General features: G+C 33.8%; 1 protein-coding gene across 10 annotated transcripts in view; it reads left to right on the top strand.

The window, feature by feature from the left end:
* Nucleotides 1-19,774, top strand: part of ICE2 (interactor of little elongation complex ELL subunit 2) — a 66,735-nt gene that overhangs the window by 9,106 nt on the left and 37,855 nt on the right. For 7 of the 10 annotated variants that reach the window (XM_049104063.1, XM_025472622.3, XM_025472624.3 and 4 more), the window contains 6 exons: nucleotides 231-492; nucleotides 1,644-1,763; nucleotides 13,517-13,654; nucleotides 14,229-14,345; nucleotides 14,510-14,669; nucleotides 15,523-15,704. In XM_049104063.1, coding sequence (XP_048960020.1) covers nucleotides 231-492; nucleotides 1,644-1,763; nucleotides 13,517-13,654; nucleotides 14,229-14,345; nucleotides 14,510-14,669; nucleotides 15,523-15,704 — 979 coding nt within the window. Of the gene's footprint in view, nucleotides 1-230; nucleotides 493-1,643; nucleotides 1,764-13,516; nucleotides 13,655-14,228; nucleotides 14,346-14,509; nucleotides 14,670-15,522; nucleotides 15,705-17,006; nucleotides 17,189-19,774 lie in introns of those variants that run through there. The other 3 variants (XM_025472627.3, XM_025472626.3, XM_049104064.1) reach the window with 2 other exon arrangements.

Raw genomic sequence — 19,774 nt, 5'->3', positions numbered from 1 at the left:
TCTCTGTCAGATAATTGAAGGTAAACTTGTAATGTGATCCTATCCTGCAGAATACTTAATTTACACCAAATGGCTAAACATCAAAATGCAGGTGGCAGAGTTAGATAATAATCTAGAATTTACTATGTTAATCACGCTATATTCTCCCTGGTGATTGAGAATCATGAAGTTCCATGATAGTAATCTTCATGTGAAAAGCACATATTTGTAAATTGTATTTTTTTTTCCAGACGTATAGGAGAAAATTTGAATGCCTCAGCAAGTTCTGTAGAAAATGAGCCGGCAGTTAGTTCAGCAACTCAAGCAAAGGAAAAAGTTAAAACCACAGTTGGAATGATTCTTCTTCCAAAACCAAGAGTTCCTTATCCTCGTTTCTCTCGTTTCTCACAGAGAGAGCAGAGGAGTTATGTGGACTTGTTGGTTAAATACGCAAAAATTCCTGCAAATTCCAAAGCTGTTGGAATAAATAAAAATGACTACTTGCAGTACTTGGTATGTATTCTATTCTTCAGTTTCAGTAAACAGTATTTATTTTTTTTAGAAATTTTTTTCTTTTATATGTATATTTTTTATTGGAGTTCTGTTTGCCAATATATATTATAACACCCAGTGCTCAAATATTTTAACTTTGCTTTTATGTTTTTAGGTGCAATGTATTAACAAAAATGAAAAATTTAAGTTTAATTGACAAAGCATTGGTGCTTCATTCTTTTGTTGGTTCTATTATACTTCAGGCATTTTTCTCTGGTTCTGAGCATATTTCACTCCAGTTCATCTTATGTACTAGCAGAACAATTTTACCTTGATCATTGAGCCAATTTTAAGTTTTTTTTAATTAATTAGTAGTTTCAAGTACTCAGTTATATAAATAATGCTGTGTTGAACATCTTGGTTGCAAACTCTTTGTTCACATCTATAATTGTTTCCTTAAGATAAACTTTTAAAAATATAATTGCCAGATCAAAAACTATACATGTTTTTAAGCCTTTGATATGCACTTACACAGTTAATTGTTCTGCAATAAGTGTAAGCCAATTTGTATATACCACTATTGCATGAAGGTTTTCTTTAAAAAAATAATATCTTCACTACCACTGCATATTACCTTTTAGCCTCTATTTTGATATGGAAAAAAATGGTGATGCCTTGTTTTATATTAATTCACATTAATTTACTAATGAAAATAAGCCTTTTCCATGTGTTTTTAAGCCACTTTTATTTCTTTTGTAACTTGCCTATTCATGTTCTTTGCACATTTTTTCCATTTGAATGTTTGTCTTTTTTATGTTGAGAGCATTTTATGAAAAAGTGTATTAATTCCTAAATAGGTAGTATAATATTAGTCATTTGCTCTTCTATTTTTACAGAGTTTAGGATTTTTTTTTTTAAATCGAAGTGTAGTTGATATGCAATGTTGTATTAGTTTCAAGTGTTACACATAGTGATTTGAGATTTATATACATTGTGGAGTTTTTAATGACGAGTTTGTCATTATTATATAATAATGTTTACTATTTCTCTGATTTCTGCTTTGGATATGATATTTTAGTCTTTAAATACAAATTATTAGAACAGTGACTGAGAAGTGATTGTTTTCAGTCATACTTCTTATTCCAAGATATGTCTACTTTTTTAAAAATCAGGATATGAAAAAACATGTGAATGAAGAAGTTACTGAATTCCTAAAGTTTTTGCAGAATTCTGCAAAGAAATGTGCACAGGATTATAATCTGCTTTCTGATGATGCTCGTCTCTTCACAGAGGTAAAAAAAAATCATTTATTTAAACTGCCAAGTAGTAGGCAATAACAGCATTTTCAAACATGTGATGATCCTGTGAAAATTATATAAAAATATCAGTATTATTAATTCAGAAACCAAATTGTGTGTGGGTCATTTATTCATCGTGTATTTTAATAATGGAAATTCTAGCACCTCAAAATCATATACTGTAATATATTAACATTTGGTGTCTTTTTTTTTTTTTTTAACTGATCCAACTACCAAATTTGAATTAGATTTTACTCAAATGGATGGTTTGATCTGATGCACTGATTTCCCTTGTGAGAGAATGAATGTTTAAGGGGTTACCTTGGTCATTAAAAATCTGAATGGTCATTTCGTATTTAGTCACATAAATTTGTTTTCATTATCTTCATGGTAACTAGCCATAAATAAGAATTTCTAAACTGTGAGTTCATTTTCTGGTACTTAGATTATTCATGCAAATGTATAAGCAAAGCATGTAAATCACTATACTTTGTGCCCTACCATCATTCAGTGGGTCTATGAGAGATTCAGAATACACTACTTAAATAATAAATACTAATATATATTATTGTATTCGTTTATCTACAAACACCAACACCAGTCTGAATTTTTTTTAGTTTTTAAAATTAGTTATTATATACAACAGTGTGATACTTAACAGTGTTGCACTCTCCATGTAAAAATTAAGGTAGTAAGTGTATGTGTATTTTACCACAATTAAGACAAAACAAAACAAAACTGGTCACTATAATTGGGCGCAAGACAGGATATTAGTTTTACCATTTTTTTAAATACTTTTTAAGGTAAAATTTTGCTATTAATATGAACCAGAAGAGTGATTCTTCTAAATAAAAGGAAGAATTGCATTTTTATTTTCTCTGAACCTGCATATGATACTTAAACCAAGGGTCATATTTTTCCCTGTGGAGAAGTAATTGTAGCTATTCTTATTTTAATAGTGGCTTTGAAGGGACCAGAATGATGGTTTTAAAATGTAAACCAGGGATGCCTGGATGGCTCAGCGGTTGAGCGTCTTGCCTTTGGCTCCTGGTATCGAGTCCCACATTGGGCTCTCTGCATGGAGCCTGCTTCTCCCTCTGCCTATATCTCTGCCTCTTTCTCTCTGTGTCTCTCATGAATAAATAAATAAAATCTTTAAAAATAAATAAAACATAAATCACATCCCCTCGTATCATTGATTTAAAATGTTTTCTCAGTTTACTCAGAAAGAGAGGGTCTTTACAAAATTGTACAGTGCCCTACAAGATCTCACTCCCTCAACTCCTCCCTGCCCCCAGCCTCTTTCATCTTCTACATATCTTCCTCAGTTGTTCTTTTCCAGCCTACTGACCTTTTTGTGCTACTTGAAAACTCCAAGCATGATCCTGCCTTAAGGTTCTTGGCTCTTCCCATCTTTCTGGCAAGCTGTTCCCCAGATAAACGCATGGATTAGTTCCTTGATTTCTATAAGTCTATCTTCAGATACGAACTATCAAGATATCCCTAATTATCCTAAAACAAATAGCATCACTTTCAGGGTTCCTTTTACCATGTTTTATTTTACTCTTTTTTATTGTCCTTTGCAACACCTATACATAAATAGGTGCACTGCTTTGTTCCTAATAACTGAATAATGCTTGACATGCAATTAAGTTCTCAAGTGCTCATTGCAATTATTTAGTGAATATTAAAGTGTTTATTAGCAAAGTACACAATTTGATAGCCAACAATCAGCATTAAGTCTTGTTTTTTAGTCAGATTGACTCGGCAGCCTATTTTGTCTAATTTACATTTTACATCTCTACCCTAAAGGTTCACTGATATTTTTCTGATTTTTTTAGTGTTTTAAAATTTCAGTTTTATATTGTGAAATGCAATATGTTTATGGAAAAGTATGTAAAACAAATATATATATGGCTTAACAATTATATAGTGAATACCCATGTAACTCTCCTCCTTTTTTTTTTAACATTTAAAAAATATATATTTTATTTATTTATTCCTGAGAGAGAGAGAGAGAGAGAGAGAGAGAGGCAGAGACACAGGCAGAGGGAGAAGCAGGCTCCACGCAGCGAGCCCGACGTGGGACTCGATCCCAGGTTTCCAGGATCAGTCCCTGGGCTAAAGACAGCACTAAACCGCTGAGCCACCAGGGCTGCCCGTAACTCTCTTCCAAGTCAAGAAATAAAACATTACCACTATCCTAGAAGCTCCCTGTGTATCCCTCCTAATAGAACATTCTCTCTCCTTGAAGAACTAATCACTGTCACAGTTTGGTGTTGGTAATTTCCATTTCCTTTATTTTGGTAGTTCTCTGAGCTCACTTTTGCCTGTTTTTGAGTTTTATGTGAACAGAATTATTCCTTCACTCATGTTTGTAAGATTCATATGCATGTATGTGTGTAGTTATAGTTCATTCATTCTCATTTCTGTGCATTATTATATGAATAAACTATAATTCCTCAATTCCTTTCTTTCCCTTAAACTTTATCTTTTCAAGAACTTGGGTCATTTGACTTGTAAAGTTTCCCACAGTCTAGATTTTGATGATTGCTTATTCAAATGGTGATATTCAACATGTTCCTCATTTCTCTATGTTTTTTACAAATTATTGATGGGATCTGGAAGCTTGATCAGAATTAGTCTTCGCCAAATGGATTTAACACATAGATGTTGTTTTCTTTATCAGGTGGCACATAACGTCTGATTGTTTCTTTTTTGTGGTAGTTGCAGGTGTTCACGTTCGATGCCTAGGTGTATTCATTCACTTGGGCTTACAAAATTGTAGGGTTCTAGTTGCATCATTTATTTGTATTTATTGGAAAAATTTTATTAAGATATTTTTTCACTCATCTATGTGGTTTCCTAATTCATGTAGTAGAAAAAAATGCTAGATTCTTTCCCTTTATATGCCAGTTTTGAAAAAAAAATTTATTCCAATATTGATCAGTGTTTTCTTTTTTAAAAATATTATGGGTTTTAGTCCACTGTAATTACCCTTTTTGAAGCTCAGATAATACCAGCTTTAGCCGATGACAGCTCTTCATAAGGCTTTTGAGTCTTTTTGAGTCTTTGTGGTAGTCTTTGAGGCTTGTTTTGTACATTTCCTGTTTCAACTCTGGAATCAGCCATTTCCCGGAGCCTTTGTTTCTTCCAGTGGGAAGTGGTATTTCAAGACTACAGTCTGGGTATTGGGGATGCTCATTGTTCCTGGATTGGTCATTGTTTTGGGAATATTTCAGTAGATGAAGCTAGGAAATATTTATTTAGAGAAAAAATATCACATGTGTCTCACTTTATACCACATGCAACAACCTTAGAATAACAGGGCAATCAGTCAATAGGATACTGAAAGCTGGGACGCCTGGGTGTCTCAGCGGTTGAATGTCTGCCTTTGACTCAGAGTGTGATCCCAGAGTTCTGGGATCAAGTCCCACATTGGGCTCCCTGCATGGAGCCTGCTTCTCCCTCTACCTGTGTCTTTGCCTCTTTCTCTCTCTGTCTCTTATGAATAAGTAAAATCTTAAAAAAAAAAAAAAATACTGAAAAGTATTTGAAAAAAATTTTTAGATGTTCTCCCTATTCTCCCTTTTTTAAAAAAAGGTGGTTCTTTATGTTGTTAGAGCATACAGTTATTACACACTAAATAAGCTCTTCCTGTTTAAGCCATATTTAATAAGGATCCATTTTAAGTGCATGTCACTGAGTTTTCACAAGTGCATATACCTGTGTAACCATGACCACAGTCATGACATAGTATATTTTGGTCACACTAGAAAGATCTCTATGTCTCTTTCTATCCATGGTCTAGGAAACCACCAGTATGCTTTTCTGTCTCCATGGATTAGATTTTCCTTTTCTAAAGTTTCAAAACTGAGTCACACACAGTGTATTCTTGTGTCTGGCTTCTTTGATTCAGCATTTTTTTGAGATTCATCTATAGTGACACAAATATGCATAATGTGCTCCTTTTTATTCCTTTTTGTTTTATTGTACAATTATACCAAATCGGTTTATCAGTTCAGCGCTTGATGGGCATTTGTGTTATTTTCAGTTTGGGGCAATTATGAATAAAGCTACTATGAGCATTCTTACACAAGGTGTTTTTTTTTTTTTTTTTTTTTTTTTGGAACATGTGTTTTTATTCTTCTTGGGTAAAGAACCAGAGTTAGAATTTCCAGATCATATGGCAATGTTATTAGAAACTGCCAGACGTTTTCATAATGGATGTACCATTTTACACTCATCAGCAATATATAAGAGTTCCAGTTGCTCTGTGCTTTTGCTAGCACTTAGCATTGGTCATTTTTTTTTTGAAAAGTAAAAAGTAAAGTTTTGACCTCCAGTTTCATCTTTTTCCCCATTGATGACCTTGGTCAAACCCATGTAATTCTTTTTTTTCTTTCTTTTTCAAAATTTTATTTGAATTCTAGTTAGTTAACTAATAGTGTGATACTGGTTTCAGGAGTAGACTTTAGGAATTCATCACTTACATATAACATCCAGTGCTCATCATAACAAGTTCCCTTCTTAATACTCATCACTCATTTAACTCATCCCCTACCTACATCCCTCCATCAACCCTCAGTTTGTTCTCTATCATTAAGAGTTTCTTGTGGTTTGTTTCCCATCCTTTTTCTTTTCCCTTTCCTATAGGCTCACCTGTTTTTGTTTCTTAAATTCCACATAAAAGTGAAATCATATGATATTTGTTTTTCTCTGACTTATTTCGCTTAGCATAGTACACTCTAGCTCCATCCACATCATTGCAAATGGCACAATCTCATTCTGATGACTAAGTAGTATTCCATATATATATATATATATATATATATATATATATATATATATTCCTATACATATATATATGTACACACACATATACACACAGACCACATCTTTATCCATTCATCTGTCAATAGACCCTTGGGCTCTTTCCACAGTTTGCTTATTGTTGATGATGCTGCTGTAAACATCAAGTTGCATGTACCTTTTTGAATATGTATTTTTGTATCTTTTGGGTAAATATTTGGTAGTGCAGTTGCTGGGGCCTAGGGTAGTTCTATTTTAACTTTTTGAGGAACCTCTATACTGTTTTCCAGAGTGGCTGTACCAGTTTGCATTCCCAACTATTGGTAATCTTTTTACATTTTAACAACCTCATAGGTGTGTAGTGGTGTCTCATTATGGTTCTAGTTTGCATTTCCCTAATGAGCAGTGACGTTTTAAAATCTCTTACTGATTTTATTGGTTTTTATTTTTATTGAATCTTGAAAGTTCTTTATATGTTCTGAATACAAGTCTATTATATATGTAGTTTTCTCCTAGTTTATGACATGTTTTTAAGAGTGTTTCCTAACAGAATTTTAATTTTAATGCTCATTTTTCAAAATGTTTTATGGTTGGTGCTTTCATGTGTTGTAGCATAGAAATTTTTGCTGACCCCAACTGTTTCTCATCTGGGATCACTTTTACTTCTTTACCCCTGCCCCATAGATTTTTTTTTAATTTTTTTTAATTTTTATTTATTTATCATAGTCACAGAGAGAGAGAGAGAGAGAGAGAGAGAGGCAGAGACACAGGCAGAGGGAGAAGCAGGCTCCATGCACCGGGAGCCCGATGTGGGACTCGATCCCGGGTCTCCAGGATCGTGCCCTGGGCCAAAGGCAGGCACTAAACCGCTGCGCCACCCAGGGGTCCCTGCCCCATAGACTTTAAAATGTCTGGAGACCTTTTTGGTTGTCTCAAGTGGCAGAAAGCTACTGGTACCTATTGGCTAGAGGCCAGGAATTCTACTAAGCATCCTACAATGCACATGACATCTCCCACAACAAAGAATTATCCAGCCCAAAATGTCAGTAATCCTGTGTTGAGAAACCCTGATTGAGGTGTTTTATGGTTTAACAATAATGTGAATGAATGTCCATTTCAAGTTTTTATGGTGCAAGATGTGAGGTTTGGATCAAAATTCATTCTTCTTTCATATGGATAGCTAGTTCTAGAATAATGATTCTCACCTGAGAGCGATTTTGCCTCCCCAGAGAACATTCAGTAATGTCTGGAGACATTTTTCATTGTCAAAACTGAGGAAGGCATACTTCTGGCATCTAGTGGGTAGAACCAAGGATGTTGCTAAATATCCTTCAGTGTATAGGATGCCTGTGCCCCACCCCCCTCGCCAAGAACTATCTGGTCCACAATGTGAAAAGTGCTAAAGTTGAGAAACTCTGCCTAGCACTGTGGTTTGAAAAAGCTGTTTGTTCCCTCACTGAATTGCCTTGTCACCATTGATATGTGTATGGGTTGATTTCCTGACTCTGGTTTATTTCATTGTTCTATAAATCTCTCTCTATTCCACTACCACCTGGTCTTGTAAGTTTCAAAACCATGTGAGGGAAGTCCTGCAACTTTGTTCTTTTTAAAAATTGTTTTGGCTCTTTTTAGTCCTTTACATGGAAATGGAAATTTTGATATCCTCTTGTCAGTTTCTACAAGAGAGCTAGGTGGAATTTCAATAGGATTTCTTTGAATCTGTAGGCTTGTATTTTACAAATATCTTTTAAAATTGTATTTAACTAGATTGCTTTTTTCCTTTTCTTTTTAAATAAAATCTGATATTTCTTGTCTTTTAGCTAGAAAGGTTAGTTATTTACATTCATTATGATAATTGATGTAAATGGGCTTGTTTATGATTTCTTTGTCTTTTTATAAAGTTCTTTCTAATTTTACTTCTTTTGAGGGGATTGACTTTTTTTCTCCTCCTTTTCCTCTCCTTATTGATTTGAAATTTATTCTTTGTTTTTCAGTTCTCTTAATGGTTACCCTTGAAAAAAATTTTTTTAAGATTTTATTTATTCATGAGAGACAGAGAGAGAGAGAGAGAGAGGCAGAGACATAGCAAGAGGGAGAAGCAGGTTCCATGCAGGGAGCCTGATATGGAACTCTATCCCTGATCTCCAGGATCACGCCCTGGTCTGAAGGCAGCACTAAACCGCTGAGCCACTAAACCACTGAGCCACTAAACCGCTGAGCCACGGGGGCTGCCCTACCTTTGAATTTTACAGTGATTTTTCCCCCTCATTGAATTGCCTTGTCATCATTGATGTGTGGGTCAATTTCCTGCTTCTATTCTGTTAGTCTATATATTTACAGAGACCATAGATCATTTTGACTTTCATCATATCCCTCCTGACATTTACTGCTGTCTCTTTTTAAAACCTACATTAATTATTTTATATGAACAATGTTTATTTTACCTACAAATTTTGACTATTTTTGGCTTTCCATTTCTTCTTCTCAAGTATACATTCTGAGATCCTCTTCATTGTTCCTGAAATGCTTTGTGTTCTAGGTGTTTCTTTGATGATGGTCTCTTGGTGATGAACAATCTTTTGGTTTTTTTATCGGAAAATATTTTTATTTTGTTCTCTTTCTTATATGATAGTTTTACTCCTTACATAACTCTTAAGTTGACTGTTTTGTTTTTCACTCTGAAGATATAATTTTACTTTTTTTTTGCTCCAGTTACTGTTTTTGAAAAGTGTGTTATCTGTTTCTCCTGCCTTTTAGAGAGTCTACCCTTTCTCTCTGACTGCTCCTTATTTTTGGTGTTTCACAGTTGCATTACTGTGTGTATGTTTAAATCATCCTTTTTTTTTTTTTTTTTTTTTTTTAAACAAATCCCTCCTGGTCTTTATTACTTTTTACATTGACAAAGCAATTCTCCAGCTCTCAAGTGGGAGTGGGGTGGTGGGTGCTATGAGGCCATCTGCTGGCACCACACACCGCTGGATTTCCCTCCTTCTTGGTCACTGGGTATTTCCTCCAAACCCAGACACAGGAGTGTCATCCTTGGTTTATTATGTTTCTTGTATCTGTATATTCCTGTCCTTTATCAGTTCTGGAAAATTCTCAGCGATTTTCAGTTACTGCTTCTCCTTAATTTTCTCAACTCTGTCTTTCTAGGATTCCTGTATTCCCTAGGTTAGACCTCAGTCAGTCTTCCATTTCTCTCCCCCTGCCCTCCCCCTTTTCCTCTCTCTCTCTTTCCCTATTTACATGGTAAAATATACATAACATAAAAGCTACTATTTTAACCATTTTTAAGGACAATTGACTAGCATAAAATACTTTTATACTGTTGTGAGTATAATCCTATCCACCTCTAGAACTTCTGTATCTTCCCAAACCGAAACTCTATACCAGTTAAATGACTCATCATTCCCTCTTCTCCCCAATCCCTGGCAACCACCATTCTACTTTCTAGCTCTATGAATTTGACTTTTCTAGGTACCTCACATAGTGGAATATTTATCCCTTTGTGATTTTTATTTCATTTAGCATAATGTGTTCTTCAACATTCAACCATGTTGTAGAATGTGTCAATTTCTTCCCGTTTTAAAATTTTTATTTGTAGTAAAATACACATAAACCTAAAATTTACTATCTTCATTATCTTTAGTGTGGAGTTCAGTAATATTAAATACATTCAGATTGTTATAAAGCCAGTCTCCTGAATTCTTTTCACCTTGCAATACGGACTCTACCCATTTCTGATCTGTTTCTGCTAACAACACTTCTCATACCAAATACGTGCTTGTTTTTTCCCCACACCAACCAGTCCTCCAACTCTCTGAAAGGCAGCTATTTTCACCATTGTCCACCAATACAAGTTCTCCAACTCTCTGGACAGTAGGCCTAGGGTTCCCCTGACCTCTTCCTCTGGTTGAGTAATTTGCTTCAGAACTCTGGAAACACTTTGCTTGCTTAAAAGATACAACTCAGGAACAGCCAAATGAAAGAGAGATGCATATGGCAAGAAATGTGGGAAGGGACAGAGAACTTCTATGCCCTCTCCAGGCATATCACCTTCCTAGTACCCGTTTGTTCATTAAGTTTTGGAGCTCTCTGAACCCCATAGTTTAGAGGTTTTTATGGAAGCTTTGTTTCCTAGGCATAATTGATTAAATTATTGGCTCTTGGAGATTAGGTCAATCTCCAGCCCCCTGATCATCCCCTGGATTTACTGGCAACCATCCCCCATCCTGAAGTTGTATAGGAGCCATGATTCATCTCAGTAGCATACAAAAGACATTCATTCTTGTCACTCAGGAAATTCCTAGAGTTTTAGTGCCCTGTGTCAGGAACCAAAAACAAAGACCAAATACATATTTATTTTATCACGTGTATTATACAATAACTCTCAGTTCCCACCCTTCTCAGTTTGTAGCAACCTTCATTCTTTCTGTCTGAATTTGATCTTATCTAGGTAACCACATATAAGTGGAATTTATGGTATTTGTCTTTTTTGTGACTTACTTTACTTAGTGTAATGTCTTCAAGATTCACCCATGTTCTAGCATGTTTCTAAATTTCCTTCCTTTTTAAGGCTGAATACATATTCCATTGTATGTATCTGGGCATTTTGCTTATCCATTCATCCATTGATGGACACTTTAGTTACTTCTGCCTTTTGGCAATTATGAATAATGCTGCTGTGAACATGCATTTACAAATATCAGTTCAAATCTCTGTTTTGTCAGGCTTTAATGTTAGAGTCTCATGCTCAGCTCTTCACCTGATCTTCCCACTGGTGAAAGCATTTGCCCTCAAGACATCTCATCTTTCATAGGTTTTCTTACTGCTCACTGCTCCTGTTTCTTCCCACTCTAGGGGTCCAGGGTTTGCTTATTTACTTAAGGTCTTTGAGATTCTTTTTGTTTTTTACCAAGTCCAAGAATGCATGAAATTGTTAGCTGTAATTTGTCCAGTATCTAGTGGGATTTGGATAAAAGTGCTCTCTCTTCAAAGCATACCTACTCTACCATACTGCCAGAAGTAGGGTCCATTATTTTTAAATTTTGCACATCTATGATACCATATTTTTCCTTTCTAGCCCAAAATAAAATTTAGGGAGCAGAGTCATTTTCACCTTTCTTTGTTATGATAGATCAATATTATGCACATGCATGTGCTTGTGGTGTAGTTCTCAGGATATCTTGAATGTTAAATAACATTTGGTGGTTGGGTGATGGGAAACAACCTAAATCTCTTAATCTTTGTAGCTCTTTTTCAAAGACAAATTGTGGGCGGCCTGCGTGGCTCAGTGGTTTAGCGCCGCCTTCACCCCAGGGCCAGATCCTGGAGACCTGGGATCGAGTCCCGCGTCGGGCTCACTGCGTGGATCCTGCTTCTCCCTCTGCCTGTGTCTCTGCCTCTCTCTCTCCCTTTCAGTGTATCTGTCATGAATGAATAAATAAAATCTTTTAAAAATTTAAATTTAAAAAATAAAGACAAATTGTTAGTTAGAAACCCTTAAGTATATCAAATAATGATCCTTTAGTTGCTTAATACCTACCAGTTGTGAAATACCTTTAATAATATATAGTGACGTACCTGAATATAGGAGTAAACCTGTGTTAGATTTTCCTGTGACTTTCTCTTTCCCTAATTACTAAATTAAATGAAACTCCGTTACAAGCACTGTAATATCCGACAGTTGTTACCAAGATGTGTGAGCAAATATCTAACTAGAATAGTCTCTGTATCATATAGTTCTTATATATTGCTTTCTTTTGCACATATGTTCAAATTCTTTTAATGACTGCCACAGGATGGGAATGTTAGAGGTGGAAGTTAACTAGTGTAAATGAGGAGCAAAGATACGATGCAGATCTGACTTTGCAATTGACTAGGATTTTTAAAAACAAACAAAACCTTCCCATGTTAACGCCTATCTGCCTCAGTTGCAAGAAATATCCTGAATAAAATACCAGTGTCAGCAGTGAAAAGCATGGATGGAGGGGGAAAAATGTAAAAGTTAGCAGGAAGTGAGGATTAAGGAAAGGGAGAAGGAGATATGAAATTAGATGAAAAGAGACTGGAGTAAAATTATTAATTTGTAATGACAAATTTTATAAATTTCTGAAGGAAACAGGATATAACGATTACAAAGATATGCTTATTGCTAATTACGTTTGTGATATAAAGTATATTCTAAAAGGTTCGTATTAGATTCATTGACAGAAGAGGAAAAAATGCATTTCTTAGAAGATGAAGTACATGTGTTTTTTATAACCTGACTCCACCCAAAACCACTGTGCATTTTTTAGTTATTTACATGTTATCACAAGTGTCATATATCCTACTTGAGTAAAGCTGTGAATTTTATTTCCTTCTTGATTATATTTCCTGATGAGTTATAGTATTTTTGAAAAGTTTAGAGAGAAGAAAATACTAAATACTCCATCATTTAATTAGTTTTAAAATTGATATTTTTTTTTAGATTATAGATTAGAATGATTTGTAATACAACTACTTTGTTAATCCATTGTGCTTGGGAATCTTTTTAATGTATTAAACTTACTTATTTCTAATTAGTCATGTAACTGCTTTTGTTGCAGGAAAGTGTGTTGAAATTTTCATGTGGCTTTATTTCCTTGACAGTTTCTTAAATAGCACAGAAAATATGATGCATCTTTTCTATTTAATTTTAAATTTTAATACAATTGCTAATTTTAGTATTCTTACATATCAATCTTTTAAGAAATTAGGTTAAAAAGAATTATGAAAATGAGAGAGTAACTCACATAAGGAATATACATTATGCGTGGATTATTAGAAGTTTGATTAATGAATGAGGCTAATACTTTCAATGAATAATTATGTAGTCATATGTAACTAAATTATTTTTGTTGTATTTAGAGAAGTGTGATAAAAATGAATTTCTCTTAATTTTTATTTCCCAGCAAATTTTAAGAGCTTGCACTGAACAAGTGAAAAAGTATCCAGAGTTCTATACTCTCCATGAAGTCACTAGCTTAATGGGATTCTTCCCCTTCAGAATAGAGATGGGATTAAAGTTAGAAAAAACTCTTCTTGCATTGGTAAGGTTTACCAACGAAGATATAACTTTCTTTTGTCTAAAACATCACCTATATTTCACATAGATGATATTTATGTTTTAAGTTTTGAACAATGAGATACAACTTCTAAAATATGCAAATGTATCTTTTATTTTGTGGATATCAATACTTGATTTTTTTTTTTAATGTCACTATCAACTTTGTTTCTTGATTTTCTTTTCTTCATTCTCATCTTTCTTAATGTTTCAGAATACAAGCAGGGGACCTTTTTTCTTTTAAATGATTTTACTCACAATCATGGAAAATAAGTATGTATAGAGAGGATATTTTAAAGTTTCTGTTATATTTGTACCTCATAAAATGAGAGGTTAGAATGTAAAGTGATAAGGAAAATTCCATGGCACCCTTGTTTTGGATGTTTTTGAAAAAAACATGTAGGTCGTGTAGCAAAATCATAGAAGTCTTGGCTTTAAGAAGACTAAAGTAGAGTGGAGAATTTTAAGTTAAGAGTTTCATATGATGAAAAGATACTTTTCTTAGGGGGAAAAAATACATATGATACTTGCAATAAGACATTCCCTTTTTTCTTACTTAGGGCAGTGTAAAATATGTGAAAACAGTATTTCCCTCAATGCCTGTGAAGTTACAGCTCTCAAAAGATGACATAGCCACCACTGAGACACCAGAAAAAACAGCTGCAGCTATGCATTATGTAAGTAGGAAAGTGCTTTTCCCAAGTAATCTCCTACCTCATAAAGTACATATAATCTTACTGTTACAAGGTCCCCTTCTTGAATTTCTCCCTTCTTTTTGGCATTTCATCAAAGAAATTTCCAATAAATATAATGAAGTAACAAGTTATATGTTGTTTTTCAGGATATTAGTAAAGATCCAAATGCAGAGAAGCTTGTTTCAAGATATCACCCTCAGATAGCTCTAACTAGTCAATCATTATTTACATTATTAAATAATCATGGACCAAACTACAAGGAACAGTGGGAAATTCCTGTGTGTATTCAAGTAATACCTGTTGCAGGTTTGTGATTTGCCATATAAAGTAATGCTCTCAAAAGAGGAGTTGGAACAGTTCTATTTCAGCTGTCTAAACATAGGTGGTCATTTGTCAAATAAAATCTTAAGTTTTGATTTAAGGTGGATGTGAATTTTACATTTACATTTTGTAGAACTTTAAATGTAGTGCTATAGTAGCACTTATAGAATTGATACTCATGCATGAGTTATTAGATCTATGGAACCTGTACTCATGTTGGGGGGTGAGAGAGAAATAGTTATGTTATAGGGTAGCCAAAAATACATGAAAAAAATTCTCCGTCTTTCATTGAAATGAAAGGAATGCAATACCTTATTAGTCTCAAATGGGTGAGTTTCCAAGACTTGTCTGGTATTGGAACTCAGAATTAAAATAGGTCTATACTTGTAAGCACTGGATAGGTTTTCTTTGGACTGAGAAGTTAATATCTTCTAGAATAATATTATATGTAATGATTTTAGTAAATCTAGAACTGTGTCTAATGAAACAAAACTATAGAGTTATATGTAATCTATTCTCTGTGGTAAAATTTCATCACTTTTTGAAAGTCCTATAAGAACTGAGTAATAATGACAATAAAAGTATAAGAAATAAAAAGCAGAAGCTCTCTTTTAAAAATTTCTTAGAGAACATGTTTTTCTTGCCAAAATCTCTCCCCTTTTATCTGTAACGCACATTAAAGATCACAAGTTCAAGGGTGGAAAATACATGAGACATGTGCTACGCTTTCCTGTGCTGTATTTCTTTGTTTGGTAATCTTTCTTTCTGTCCTATATCCTGTTTGTTTTAAAATATAACTTCTGGAAACTAATCACTCTCTTTATTTTTCTGTTTTAAGGTTCAAAACCGGTTAAAGTAATTTATATTAATTCACCACTTCCCCAAAAGAAAATGACAATGAGAGAGAGAAATCAAATCTTCCATGAAGTTCCATTAAAATTCATGATGTCCAAAAACACATCTGTTCCAGTCTCTGCAGTATTTATGGACAAACCGGAAGATTATATGTCTGAAATGGATGTATGTAATGCTTGCTTTTTTTTTTTTTAAGGGAATGCACTTTATCTTTTTGAAGCATAAAGTTTTATTGCAAGGCTTTAAATCTAGTAGTTAAAAATAAAGACTTTAGATTTAAAGTTAAAATTGAACCCCCAGTCAAGCTAGACTTTAAGCAACTAAATTAACTTCCTTCAGCCTCAGTTTTCTCCTTTTGTAAAAGAAAAATGATAATACCTACTTCACAAGGATAAGTTAGTTATTATATGTAAAATGCTGAGTAAAGTCTTTAGTATATATGAAAAAACTTAGTGGTGGTGGTAATCATGATAGTGGTTTTATTTAATTGGCCTCATTCATATTCAAGAGTTTTTAAGTATGAAAAGGAATAGATGAGTTTGGTGCAGAAAAGTATTTGGCCAGATTGTTAATTCTTTTCAGTATACTCAGTAGCTGCATGACCTTAGGTAAGCTTTGTAATTTCTGTCTCTGGTTTGCTCATCTGTAAAATGGGTTTTAAGACAGTACCTAATTCAGGATTATTTGGGATTAAATGAGTTAATACAAGTAAAGCATTTAGAACAATGCTTGGCATTCCATAAATACTATTTCTATAATTTTGTGTATTTAAAAAATATTTTTCCATGATTCTTAAAGTTAAGACATTCTGTTTTGGACAAAACTTTATCTGTTCGTTTTACAAATCCTTCGCATTGAGGATACAGCAGTGAATAAAGTCTCTTTTTTCTCTCACAGCTTACATTAGTGATAGAGGATGCAGATAATTAAACCATAGCAAACAAGCAGGTGCTATGCAGAAAAATAGAGTAGGTTATTGGTAAATTGGTGGGAATTGGATTGTTTTAGATTGATGATCAAGAAGGCTTTTCCAACAGGAGATACGAACAGAGACTTGAATAAAGTGAAGGAGCAAACAAAATTAGAAAATAAAATAGAAACACATTTTTTTTATTTTATTTATACCGAAGAGCTCATACTATTTTAAGAATATTGGCCTTTTGTCTTTCATATTCGTTTATGTTTTTCTCTACCATTTGCCTTTAATATATATATGGTATAATGTCATAAAGTACTTTCAATTGTTTCTTAAGTTTTCTTTTTTTACATTTTTAAATCTATCTTATACTTGGTATGAGGTGAATGTCAGGAAATAACAAGCTCTATGAAGAAACATGAAGTAGGTTGAAAGGGATAAAAAGTGACAGAGTAATTTCTTTCTGTAATGGCAAACCAAGTAATTTGGATCTTTACCATTACTTGCTTACAACTAAAAAGTGGGACAAAATATAAAAATTTCTTTCTTAGAGTCATCAAAGAGCTAACAAGATAGGAAATTACAGGGCTGAGATTCTAGAGGAGACCAGAATCCAGAAAGGTAAGTCTTTAACTCAGAGTCATGTTTGCCCTGAATGATATTTGCCATTTCTGAAGGGGCAGCAAAAAATGAACTATGTTTTTTGGCAGCATCACAGGACTAGAGGGACAAAAGTCAGAGTTTATTCTACTAAGTGCTTAAACCCTAGAGGGCTGCACCCCAGGAGTAAGGGTGAACTAGAGATAAGTCCACTTTCTCAGAATTTGTAGTGTGAGTTTTCAGGACTTGAACTTGGATTGAGATGCTTTTGGCTTGCTAGTGTCTCTAGACACCCAGTAAGAGTGAATAAAAGTAATTCTTAGAGGAATATAATGTCATTTTGAGTCTTAAATATTTCTACAATTAACTTTTTAAATAAAGCATCTAGAAAGCATAAGGATAACCAAACCCACGAGGAAACTAGATACTGTGAGCAAGAACCATCAGAAACAATGACCAAAGAAATAGACTCACGAAAATAGATCCTGCAATTATCTATCAGAAACTATTAACCATCTCTGTTTGATTATACAGCATTCAAGGAAATTAAAGCCATACTGAAAATTTCAATGAGGAACTAGAAATTTTAAAAGCGATAGTAGATTTGAAAAAGAACTAAAGAAAAAATTTTTAACTGAAAAATATAATAAGTTAAGGATTTTTAAATGGGGTTAATAGCACCTTAGATAAAGCTGAAAAGAGAATTGATAAACTGGAAGATGAGTCTGAAGATGAGACTATCCATAATGAAATACAGACAACAAAAAGAACAGGGTAAGAGATATAGAGGATATAGTGATAATATCTAACATGTTATCCAGAAGGATAGTGTAAAAGAGATAATCAGACCAATAGGTGGAAACAAAAAACAAACTCTTAAAAGCCACCAGAAACCGGCACCTAGGTGGCACAGTCAGTTAAGTATCCAACTCATAATTTCAGCTCAGATAGTGATCTTAGTCATAAGATTAAGCCCAGCATCTGGCTCCTCGCTCAGCATGGAATCAGCTTGAGACTCTCTCTCCCCCACTCCCTACATGCTCTCTCTCCCTCTGTCTCTCAAATAAATAAATAAATCTTAAAAAAGAAAAAAGCCACCAGAAAAACAAAATGTACATTACCATTATAGGACGGTAAGAATGAGAGTTAGACTGGCAAGGAATTTGTCAACAATAGCAATGGAAGCCAGAAGACACTGGAACAATATACTGTACTAAAATAACCCCTACACTAAAATTCTCTAACCAGTGAAAATATTCTTAAAAAAAAAATTAAATATATTTTTAGATAAAAACTGGGTTTACTACCAGAAAACTGCCTCTGTTGGTTGTTCTTTAGGCACAAGGAAAATAATTCCAGACAGAAGGAGCATGGTACACAGATGCAAGAAGGAATGAAGAAAAACAAGTGAAAATAATGTGGATAGGCTATAATTTGTAGATGAGTCCAGGGGCACTCAGGAAATTAAGAGAGTTCTAAGATAACCTGGGCCTTTAAAACTCTAGAAACTAACCAAAGTCCCTTCCAAAACAAAGCCTTCACTCAGACTAGTAGTAGAATTCATATTGAGCAAAACAAGAACATTAAAGGTAAAGAAAAGAGAAGTTTTCGTATAACTGAGGAAGAGGAGAATAGAGAAAGCAGATTTCAGAATGTACTTAAGATTTTATGCACTCAGACAAACTTATATGCATACAAACACACCTACATACATACATACGTAATTACATACTTTTTGGTAACAGTGGAGCATAAGCTTAGAGCCATGAAGTTCAGAAAGCTATCATGCCATACCCTTACACGGGATTGTCTTCCCATAGGAGCAGAACCCATCTAATTTAAAGATGAGAAATTGAAGGGTAATGTTGATAGAAGCTCATGCAAAAATATTAGAGGAAAAAAGATAATTGCTGTAACATTTCCATAGTCAAATGAAGAAAGATGTACCCACAAAACATGAAATGGGTTCATCCTTTGCCCTAGAAATCTCAATTCTAGAAATATAGCTCAGAGGTACACTAGGGAGGGGCGCCTGACTGGCTCTAACAGTAGAGCATGTGACTCTTGATTGTAGGATTGTAAATTTGAACCCCGCTTTGGGTGTAGAGATTACTTAAAATCTTATAAAAAAAACAAACAAAAAACAAAATAAAAAAGTATACTAGGAAAAGAGCAAAACGTATGTGCAGGGTATTCATTGCAGCACTATTTATAGTAGCCAAAGACTGGAAACAAACCACATGTCCCTTAATAGGGCATTGATTAAATAAACTGTACATCCTTAGTACCATAGAATGCAGCTATTAAAAGGAATGAGGAAGCCATAGGTCGTTGTAGAGTGATACCTAAGATCTACTGTTAAATGAAAAAGGTAAGGAAGAAAATATCTTGCGTAATATGCTACTTTTTATTTATGAAAGGTGAAGTACAAATCTATATACTTATTTGCTTATCTATGCTTATATTAAAAAGAATAAAAACCCTACATAATAAAAAATAAACCTAAAATTAATTAAAAATTGTTAATTAAATTAACATAAAATTGTTAATTTAATGTGGGGGAAGGATAAAACAAAGTCAAGAAAGCAGGGATGTCAACTAGATTTACTTTATTTTACAGTTTTGACTTTTAAGTCATAAAAATTTTTTCCACGTCTATAAAAAATTTTTTTGAAATGGTATAAAAGCCAACCTAAGCTGAAAGGAAACAAATCAATCG

The sequence above is a fragment of the Canis lupus genome, chromosome 30 (genome assembly GCF_003254725.2).
Source record: "Canis lupus dingo isolate Sandy chromosome 30, ASM325472v2, whole genome shotgun sequence".
Lineage (NCBI taxonomy): Eukaryota > Metazoa > Chordata > Mammalia > Carnivora > Canidae > Canis > Canis lupus.
Note: the sequence above shows the minus strand (reverse complement) of the source record. Positions and strands in the feature narration are given on the sequence as shown.